General features: G+C 40.5%; 1 protein-coding gene across 1 annotated transcript in view; it reads left to right on the forward strand.

Annotated features, from left to right (window-relative positions):
* The window catches only part of smarcd1 (SWI/SNF related, matrix associated, actin dependent regulator of chromatin, subfamily d, member 1), a 44682-nt gene extending 33858 nt beyond the window's left edge, over positions 1 to 10824 (forward strand). The window contains exons 9-13 of the mRNA XM_048618864.1: positions 1263 to 1360; positions 2579 to 2714; positions 5108 to 5230; positions 9912 to 10013; positions 10816 to 10824. Of these exons, the coding sequence (XP_048474821.1) occupies positions 1263 to 1360; positions 2579 to 2714; positions 5108 to 5230; positions 9912 to 10013; positions 10816 to 10824 (468 nt within the window). The remainder of the gene's footprint in view (positions 1 to 1262; positions 1361 to 2578; positions 2715 to 5107; positions 5231 to 9911; positions 10014 to 10815) is intronic.
* Positions 10825 to 11506: the final 682 nt, after the last annotated feature.

Below are 11506 nucleotides of genomic sequence, written 5' to 3' on the forward strand. Positions count from 1 at the left end.
TCCATTCACAACCTTAAATATCCTTGGATGTCCTGGTGTCTTGTTAACTTTTGAGTACAGGCAGCTGATACAATATCCTCTTTATCAATTTTTAACCCTTCTACTAACTGAATTTTCTCATCTTTCACCACATACTGGGTAGCATTTTCTTCCTTAGTAAAGACAGGTGTAAAATATTTGTTAATTGCTCAGCCATGCCCTTGCTGCCATGTGTAAATGTCGTTTTTTGGTCCCTAATCAGTCCCACTCCCCACTTTACCAGTTTTATGCCTATCAAAGACTTCAGGACTCCCCTTTTATGTTAGATACCAGTTTCTTTTCATACTCCCTGTTTGCTTCTCTTACATGAGTTTTAACTACCCAGCTGAGCCGTCTTTACTTAGCCTGGTTCTCAACTTTTCTTTATCATAATTTCTACTACTTTTGTCATCCATAGAGCTGTGGGTTTAGCCCTATCTTTTTCTTTCATATTTGATGAGCCATAAGATAAAAATGAATGCTTAGTATCTGTAATTGCTATAATGAATTCCTTTTTGGAGTGCTGAGGCCGTTATGTGGGCTAGTGTTAATATATGAAATGAGTTAATTTTTTTGAAAGTTCATGACCTTTGAGGTAGGGCTCAACCTGAGTCCTGATTTAGATGTGGACATGCAAAAGCTGCTCAGATTTCTGACTGCATCTGCGTTCCTACATCACAGTGTGAGGCTTTGTCCACTAATGTTTTGTTTGGAATTATAGTTGGCATTTTTTTTAAAAAGAAGGACTTGCATTTATATAATGCTTTTCTTGACCACTGACCATCTCAAAGCCTGCTACAGCCAGTTTTAAAGGATACTCACTTGTAATGTATGAAATGCGACTGTTGATTCACACTCAACAAGCACCCATACACAGCAATGTAATAATGACTATATAATCATCTTGTAGATTTAGGGATAAGTATTGGCTAAGACACCAGGGATAATTCTCCTCTTCCTTGAAAGTGCCCCAGGATCTTCTAGCAGACAAATGAGTGCCTTGGTTTAACATGCCTGAAAGATGGCACCTCTGACTGTCCAATAACACCTCAGAACTGCACTAAAATGCCAGCCTTGTTTTGTTTTAATGCTTAAGCCCTGAAGTGGAACTTAAACTTGGAACCTTGTGATTGAGAGATGAATGTGCTATCAACTGAGCCTGGCTGCCGATGGTATATGTGGTTGTTATTTTTAAAAGAAAACTGGGTCCTGGTTTTATTGAACATGCTTTCTGTATTTTGTAGATCTTTGAGTGTCAACGAATGAAGTTCTCAGAAATTCCTCAGAGACTGCATGCTCTGCTGATGCCACCTGAGCCCATCATCATCAACCATATTATCAGGTGCAGAATTTGAACTTGGTCCATTCATGAAAAAGCTTCTGAATATTAAGTTCTGACAATTTTTTAAAATGTTTCTCAAAATACACTCCATGCCGAATAAATGTGAGGTGATGCACTTGGGCAGGATAAACAAGGTATGGGAATACATGATGACCAGTGGGACCTTGGTGTGCATGAACAGCAGTCCCTTAAAGTATCAGGACATGTAGATAAAGTGGTTAAGAAGGTATACTTGCCTTTATTAGTTGAGGCGTAGAATTTAAGAGCAGTGAGGTGATACTGGAACTGTATAAAATGTTAGTTCGGCCACAGCTGGAGGATTTTGTGCATTTCTGGAATCCACATTATAGGACGAATATGATAGCACTGGAGAGGGTGCAGAGGAGATTTGCCAGGATATTCCTTGGGCTGGAGAGTTTCAGTTATGAAGAGAGATTGGACAGACTGGGCTTGTTTTCCTTAAAGCAGAGGAGATTAAGAGGGGACGTGATTGAGATGTGTAAAATTATAAAGGGCATATATAGGGTAGACAGAAACTTTCCCCTTGATGAAGGGATCAATGACCAGGGGGCGTCAATTTAAGGCAAAGGGGCAAAAGGTTTAGAGGAGATTTAAGGAAAATCTTTTTTATCCAGAGGGTGGTGGGAATTTGGAACTTGCTGCCTGTAAGGGTGGTAGAGGCAGAAACCCTCATATCGTTTAAGTATTTCGATGAACACTTGCAATGCCTAGGCCTACAATACTGTGGGCCAAGTGCTGGAAAAAATTATTAGGATGGTTAGGTGGTTGCTTTGGACTGGCACAGGCATGATGGGCCAAAAGGCCTTTTACTGTGCCGTAGATCTCTACGACTCTACTAATCTGTTTGGGTTTTCATTTTGCTGAACGGGTTGACGTGCAGTGTATTTTAACTGGTTCAAGGCTTTACAAGATATCCCCCTTGTGCTGTTCTACCTGTCTCCGATGCAGTCCGACAGTGAGATATTGACATTGTAGGAAGCACAAGTTCAAAAGCAGGAACTTTGTCTGGAGACTCACTATTGCAGATATGTAGCCTATAACTGCATAACACGTTGCTGTCAACGTGGTGACCTGCTTGTATTTTAACAGATATCTGTATTCCAGCCAAACTAATGCATTGGTGAACTAATATCACTGCAGCTTTAATGCATGCCATTGTATTCTACAACATCACGTCATCTCTTGTTAATGTTTCAGTGTGGACCCAAATGACCAGAAGAAGACTGCATGTTATGACATTGATGTTGAAGTGGATGACACACTAAAGACTCAAATGAATTCATTTCTCCTTTCTACTGCGAGCCAGCAGGAAATTGCTGCTCTCGATAATAAGGTTAGCTTGGAACATTCTAACTTTTGTAGTTTAGGTCTTTGACTTTACACTGGCAGTGTTAGTTTAAATTTGGTATTGATGCCTGACCTAAATCAAGAGTGAAGACTCTTACTAGGTTTCCCTCTAGTCAGATAACCTTTTATTGAAGTCTTAAAAAGTGAAAGGATTGGAGATTGTGGATTCAAACTAGTCAGACAGTGCAAAGCTAGAGATTCAAACAAAATTTTTATTCTCTGGTTGGTGGGCAGAACGGATTTTTGCTGCCAATGCACTAAACTTCTTTAAAAAGCAGTTCAGTGGTTTCTCACAAGTTGAGGGCACGTTAGTCCATTGCTCAAATAGTTGGTAAATTGTGTGGCGTTATAATGTCAGTGAGAATTGAGGGGAAGCTCTCTACTGATTGGAGTCATTCCCAGCATAGAGGAAGATGGTTGTGGTTTTTGGAGGCCAATCGTCTCAGCCCCAGGACTTTGCTGCAGGTCTTCCTTCAGGTACATATTTTCTAATCAATCTGTTCAGAGATGTGAATGCATGCCTTTGGAGCAGGTAAGACTTGAACCCGGGCCTCCTGCTTGAGGCGTAGAGGAGAGTTTCTTCATGTAGTGACCTAGGCTCAGTCATCTTCAGCTGCTTTGTCAATGACTTTGCCTCCATTATATGGTCAGAAGCAGGGAAGTCTGTTGGTGGTATGTTCAGACCAAGTCAACATGGTTTTATGGAAGGGAGAATATGTTTACAAATTGTTTTTTTTTGAGAATGTAACTAGTAGAGCAGATAAAGGGGAACTAGCAAATGTAATTTATTTGTATTCCCAAAAGGCATTCAATAAGGTGCCACACAAAAGTTAAGAGACAAGCTCATGGAGTTGGGGTTGATATATCACTATGGATAAGGATTGGTTAGTAGATGGAAAGCAATGAGTAGGGATAAATGGGGCATTTTCATATTGGCAGATTGTGAATTGTGGAGTGCTGCAAGGATTGGTGCTGAGAGCTCAGCTATTACTAATCTATGTTAATAACTTAGACACATTACTGTGTGTTGTCATCAAAGTTTGCTGGCAATGTTAGCTGTGAGGAGAACGCAGTCTGCAAAGGGCTAGACTGGTCAAGTGAATGAGCAGGATAATGACAGATGGAGCATAATATAAGGAAGTGTGAGATTACGCTGGTTGTGAGAATAGAGAGAAATTATTTTCTAAAAGGCGTGAAGTTTGTAAACCTTGATGTTCAGAGGGACTAGGGTGTAAGAAATACAGAAAATTAGCATTCAGGAAGTGCAAGCAATTAGGAAGGTAAATAGTGTGAAGGGGTTGGAGTACAAGAATAAGGAAGTTTTGCTAAAATCTTAGAGCTTTGATGAGACCTAATTGGAGTTATGTGCACAGTTTTGGTCTCACTTGTTAATTGTTCAATTGAGTTGCAGTACATAGAGATGGAGGCTGTTGGATGGTTATTTGAGCACATTGAAAATCTGTTTATTGAGCTTTTATGAGGTTGTAATTATCTCATTGTTGAATATATTCAAGGCCATGACAAGCAGATTTTTGGTGTCTTGGGGAATTGAGGGGTATGGGGCACAGGCAGGAAAGTAGAAATGATGCTAAAGATCAGCCATGTTTGTATTGAATATTGAAGCAACCTGAAAGGCCATCTCTTCTCCTTCTGTTTCACACATTCTTATGCTTGCACAGTGTGCAGTACTGTTTACTGCAGTTCAGTTTCTGAAACAGTGTCTGCCTGTATGCAGCAAGAAATGGACAGAATTCAGGCTGAGAAGTGGCAAGTAATATTCATGCCACACAAGTGCTAGGCAATGACCATCACCAACAAAAGAGAATCTAACTATCTCCTTTTGATGTTTAACGGCATTACTTTTACTGAATCCACCACCATCAATAACTTGGAGTTTGCTAGTGACCAGAAACTAAACCGGATTGGCCACATAAATACTGTAGCTAGACGAGCACATCAGTGATTGAGAATTCTGTGGTGAGTAGCTCGCCACGTGACTCCCCAAAGCCTTTCTACCATCTACAGTGCACAAGTCAGGAGTGCGATGGAATACTCCCCACTTGCCTGGATGGGTGCAGCTCCAACAACGTTCAAGAAGCTAGACACCATCCAGGACAAAGCAGCCTGCTTGATTGGCACATCTGCCACTTTCAACATTCACTCTCTTCACCATTGAGGTAGCAGCAGTGTGTTCCACTGACAAGATGCACTGCAGCAGCTTACCAAGTCTCCTGTGACATCATCTTCCAAACCTGCAGCCCCTACCATCCCAGACCATCAGCTAGTTGCAACCTCCCATCTGCATCAGAAAGCTTGGGTTTGAGGTTCTTTGCAGCTCCCAAGTATAAACTGTATAACCCTGCTGCTTTACTTTCACAGATCCATGAAACAATAGAGACCATTAACCAGCTCAAGACACAGAGGGAGTTCATGTTAAGTTTTGCCAGAGATCCACAGGGCTTCATCAATGACTGGTTGCAGTCCCAGTGCCGTGACCTGAAGGTATGTATTTCATGTTGTGAAATCATGTTTCGCTCCTCTTTGGCTGTGCAGTCTTTTGACAATGCAACACTGTGCACTGTACTTTTCAGCAAAACTAGTTAGTGAAATTGTTACTTCAGACATGGGCATTTATTGGAGTAATGTTTATTTCACAAGTCTCTCACTTCTGAGTTATAAGAAGCATTATTCAAAAGTCCTTAACCTGTTATAACAGGAATGTACTGTGCAGAAGGAGATTTGATATCTGATTATTTGTCCAAAATACTGTATTTCTAATCTGAACTGCCTGTGGTGAATTGTTGAATAACAGGCTTTATGTTTTTAATTTTTATTATTATAACAGACATTGTTGTTTACTGGCACAGTATATAGAAAACTTAGTTTAGTGTGCACAATATTGAAGTGTAGCACGAGAGAGAGAGAGAAAGCCTAATGTAGAATCGCATCCATAGCCACATGTTTTATTGTGAGGTATTGATGATTAAGTATGTTCCTATGACAATCCTGCTGGTTATTCTTGTTTCTCTTGGGCATGTTCCTTTATCTTTATAAATTGCCATAGTAGCTGGGTTAGTGTGTATTCCTTTTTTGCCTAGTGACTGGGGTGAATTATATTTCATTGAAGAATCTGGTGCTGGAGTGCCTTTCTGGATAAAGGGACAGAGATTGTTGCATGTGGTTTCAACCCAGCAAAAGTTTCTGATCTCCCTGTCCAGCCTGGCGTTTTAAACCAAGTTTATACCTTTATCTTAATTGTTTGTAACAAACAACCTGCCTTTCTGCTGAGTCATGCTGGTATTATCTGCTACGTTGTATTGGGGCTGAGTAATCCTTCAGAAAGCAAGACTTCAACCACACTGTTGACCTGCTCACAAATTGAATTGGTAGTTGACCTACAGAAGTGACATTGCTACCTTATTTTGAACTGCAGTACATTAATTCTCCTGATTGAGCTTTTTTTTAAAATAAACACTGGCTTTATTTTAAATCTAAAAAAGCTGCATTCTTGCTGAGTGTTGCATCTTGTTTTTAATTGCTGTCAAAATAAAAGCCTAGGACGGAAAAATGTCATTCAATCTGCCAAGCCCTTCCTTTCTCTGGGCCATTGACAAACTATGCTGTCTTGGACTCTTCAACCCATTTCACCATAGTAAGCTCAACAGTTATCAATATCAGCAGGCTGCAGTTAATGCATTTAAAGGACATTCCTGGTAATGGTAGTTCAACAGAATGTTAATCTGACCTGTGTCTCTAAGTACTTCCTGTAAAACTTGTCATTTTAATTCTGATGTCCGCATTTGTGCTGGAGATCCCCATACAGATGTATTTTGTTCCCATTTCACCTCTTTATTCCAAGACCTGTAGTGGTCCCACTGCCAAGTGGATGTGTTTATGTGGGTGATTTCCATTATAGATGTGAATGTAGGAAACTAAGTGTTAAGATGCATTGTATGACTTGAAAGTAGGTGTGCAATTCCAGCTGCACATCCAGATCCTACAGACAGAAATGCTTTGTGAGTAGATTGTTTGTCCACCAATAACACTGGGGAGATGAGCAGTGGTATTCTGCTGGTGTTCTAGCTAATACTAATCCCTTAACCAACAGGGCTTTGAGAAAAAATATTTTGATCATTATCTCATGGCTGCTTTTGCTTCTTGCTACGCGCAAATTGGCTGCTGCGTTTGCTTATAATTGTAACCAGTACTGCACCTCAAAAGTAGTTAATTGGGCTGCAAGCATTTGGGAACATTGAGAGGTCAGGAAAGGCGCTAAATAATGCACGTATTCGTTCATTCATTCTTTACAACCAGTTTGACAGCTAACAAATGCGAGAACACATTTTCGTAGATGATGCAACAAGAGGTTTGACTGTAAATTTGGTGAGCATGATGTGTGGTAAGGGTACACAAATGACAGGCCAAGATCCAAATCCAGTCATTGGTTGCAGTGTTTTTGCACCTCCTGCAGGTTCAACAGATCGTGAGCAGCAAGGTTAGCTTTTCCCTCATTGTCTACAAGAGTGAATTGAATAGCAGCAACCATATATTTCCATGGTTCCAAGTCCTACATTAGGATTATGACATCGAGATGTTTAAAGAAATCTGAAACGACTTAAATGTATAGAAATTTCACCACAGGACTTCATTTTATCCCACTGTCTGCACGAGTTCTGTACTGGAGCTATCCAATCTCATTGCCCTGCTCTACCTGCAGCCTTCATACTTTTCCTCTGACTATATTCCATCTTCAGAACTATGATTGACATGGCTTTAATAGCTCCCAGTTGCAATAATGTATTCCACATTCTGATAACCTTGCATGTGGGAAGGGATAATTGTAACCCCCCTGTTTATACCTGTACTGGTCCTGAACATATGCCATAATCTGATCAGTGGAAACAATCTTTACGTCTTCAAATATTCCTAACATTTTGAGCACATCTATTTGTTCCTCCCATGGCTTTGTCTTTTCAGTGAACTCGTGGAGCTTTTCATGTCTCTCAGTAATTATTTCTGCTCATCCTTGTAAATCTGAGTTGTACCATTTGCAAGGTTCTCATGTCCTTTCCATGAATTTGCCCACAGTACTCTAACTTTAGCCTAAGCAAACGATTGATTACCACCTTGCCTTTGTATTCTTTGCCATATAAATGAACTCTAGGATTCCATTAGTCTTTTTGATGTTAAACTTCTACCTATCTGCACCCATAGCCAAACTCCATTGAGAGTTAATTGTTAAGGGTGTATTTCCATTCTCTATCCCCAATTCCATTCCCCACAGCCCCGCCACTGTTCTCTTCCACTTCCCCCGTCTCCCAAACACCCTTTCTTTAAACTTCTCGTATCTATATTGATCTGCATTTTCTACACAACTGCCCTGTTCCCTGTACGTTTTTGCATCCTTTCCACTAATTATCAAATCCTGTTCTACTTTCTCTGTCCGTGCCCAAATGTGTTATTTTTGTTTGTATAGAAGAGAAGTCCTTCAACAATTCCCTGCTGTTAATGAGATTTTTTGGTTTAAAATTTTGCAAATGAATTCTGCTCCAACAGAAATGGAAACCTTTCCCTTTGTTTGAACTCAACTGCGCAAAGCAAAAGTAAAACCTGGCACCTTGACCCAAATGCCATGGCTAGGATTGGTCTTGATTTGTTGGATACGAGAGATGCACATGATTCATTTGTTCCTGTTGCCTATTATTCAGCTGGGGCATTTTGAATACTAGCTGGATATCGGTCAGTCACTTGACTTTGTGTTTCAGACCATGAAGAATTGCTCCTGATTGCCCACGTTCATGGAGGACTTCTTTCTTTACCTTTTCTTTCCTTACTCTTTTTATCCCTCTCTCGTGGTAGAACAATGCCTTGGATGCTCCAAACTTGAGCCATTTGTTATGCTTCAAGCCAAGTTCATGGCATCTGTGGCAACTCTGTAAAGTTTTTTCTGTTCTACCTGACCAGAAGGTTTCATACAAGCCAGTGACATCAAAAATGCATTCATGGTCTGTGTGAGAGACTGAGCTCCCAACCTCCCTGTAGCTGAAATACAATGGTAGCCTGTGACATGGGGCATTTTATATCACGTCAAAGGTGTGGTTGTGACCTCCAGTCTGCTTGTATTTGCCGCTGCCAGTTTCACCCAGGGTGAAACCGCTTTTTTAGGCATTATATTGCAGAGCCGCTTTAGGAGATACTTCCTAATATTAGGAAGTAATTGCTACAGTAGTTTGCGCTACCACTGTACAGCTAGCAGTAAAACTGAGACTGGTAGTCACCAAGCTGTGTAAATGGATACAATCTTAAGCAAGAAAGCCAAGGGTCTTGAATTCTTCTCCCATTCTGGAAGCTGTGAAACTTAAATGGAAGTCTAGACATTTATAGGCTGATACAAGGAAGGAAGACAGCGCATGGAAGCAAATTGCTGTATTTTTTTGGTCTGACCTGCTCATGATTCCACTACATTCTTAATGCTTTAGTAAGTCTTTCTGATATAAAAACACTTGCTATTAATGGGCCAAGCTACTCTACATGAACACATTTGACTTGGAAAGCATCGGATCTCATTGAGCACCTAAAAACCAGTACAGCATTCAGGAAACGAACAGCAAAAGCAAGCATTTGGTTTTTATGGATAAATAGATAAAACGTGTGGAATATGAGGTCTCAAATCTTCCAATGTTGCAGTAGCGACCTACCTTTATGGCACAAAACTATTGTGATCAAATTGAATAGTGCAGCAAGCTGGAAGGACTGATTGGCTACTACTGTTTCTTTGTTCCTATGTACATTGACATAAGACAAGTTAATCATATCCTTAGAAAAGACACACCTGTATTTATCTTCGCAAAGCCCCATGCTTTCTGCATTACTCCCCAAAACAAATTTAAGCATTTGTTCCACTTTTTACAGCCACTTGACATTGCAATATTTGCACTTTGTTCTACAGCATGAAGTGGCAGAAAGGTGGTGTTCAGCTGCATCGCTGATCCTGTGTTTCTGTGATGCGCTAATGAAATGCAAAATGCAATTGCCAAAAACCCATCTATCCCCTGACGTTTCGATAGCGAGAGAACTTGGCCTACCCCAGTAACTTGCGTAGAATCTTGGAACCTTCGACACCATTTATTTTTAAGTTGCATCTGTCTATTCTAGTCACGTGTTTGATATTTTGTATTTGTAGTCTATGACTGATGTGGTAGGAAACCCAGAGGAGGAGCGCAGAGCAGAGTTCTACTTCCAGCCCTGGGCTCAAGAAGCTGTTTGCAGATACTTCTATTCGAAGGTAAGGATATGATCAGAATTGACAATCATTGGGTGAAATTTTTGTTTTAATTACTTTATAATGGGGACTTTGGCACTGTTCGGTTGGACAGTTCCTTAAACCTGGGTTTATATCCATCTGGTGTAGATGGGATGTATCTTTCACATATCTGAAGTCCTCATATGTGATTGAAGAAGAGGGTTGATACTACCTCAGATTCATCATTGCAGGCTTATAACATAAACATGCCCACAATTCTGCACAAAATAGCACAATTGTGCTCGGAGACCAGAAACAAGATTACTTTGGGAAATGGGGGAAGTACATTTGTGATAGAACAGCACTCTCTTTATTAAATAAGTTGAGCCACATTGTTGTGAAAGGGGCAAATCTATTTGAGGCAGTTTACTCATAAGTATACCTTGTCAGACCTTCAACAAACAAGTGTTGAATGGTTTTCCTTTCAATGTCATTGTGCTGGCTCCTTAAATGACCTCCAGCACATTGTTATGAAATTGTTCAATTCCTCGGTAAATATCTGCTGGCCATACCAAAGTGAGGGGCAAAGGAATGGAATATTTGAATTTCACAATGTGGACTGGATTCTGAGTCCGCTGTGAAGGGATACTTGCTGCTCACCTTCAAGTTGGTCTGGCTGAGTGCTCAGATGATCTTTAGTGTGATGCTGCAACTGATCTGGAGATTCCCAGCATAGAACTCCATTGATGTTGTTAGTCTGGCCAAGCAGCCACTCACATCAAACGAGTTCACAGACACACACAGGAGTCAAAAAGCATTAGAATAAAATCACTTTTGTTTTCAGACAGATTAAAATGAAAATTGGGACATAGAAGTTGAAGGTAGAAGCTAAAGTATTCTGAAAAATCTTTTTTATTTTGAAGATTAGTTTAAATTACTAATTAATCATTGAGTGGAACTTCAGGATTGTGAATTTTTTCAGGGCCAGTTCTGCTTTTTTTTTTAAAATTTGGTCATGGGATGTGGGCATCACTGGCCTGGCCCAATTGCCTAGAGGGCGGTTAAGAGTTAACCATATTGTTGTGGATCTGGAGTCAAATGTTGGTCAGACTGGGTAAGGATGGCAGATTTCCTTCCCTAAACCAGATAGATCACTTTCTCTATTACAGATTTTTATTGAATTCAAATTTCACCATTATCATGATGGGATTTGGATCCCTGTCCCCAGAGCATTTGCCTGGAGTTCTGGATTACTAGTCCAGTGACATGACCACGAGACCTCGGCCATCCTTTAAATTGCAGTCTTTTTAAAAACTTGGTTAAACCTGACTGAATACGGTCTCCCTAACATTGGGGTGGGAGCTGGGAAGTTGAAATTCTCATTGAATTTGGTGATTGCCAGCTCTGTGGCAGAATCCTGAAACACTGCAACTTTAGGATTGTCGTGCTAATCTCGGCATGCCCAACATCCTGAAGTTGCAGTCACCTTCTGAAAAGTCATGAGCGCTGTCAACACCCACACCTCCACAAAATCC

This window comes from Rhincodon typus, chromosome 41 (genome assembly GCF_021869965.1).
Source record: "Rhincodon typus isolate 14 chromosome 41, sRhiTyp1.1, whole genome shotgun sequence".
Lineage (NCBI taxonomy): Eukaryota > Metazoa > Chordata > Chondrichthyes > Orectolobiformes > Rhincodontidae > Rhincodon > Rhincodon typus.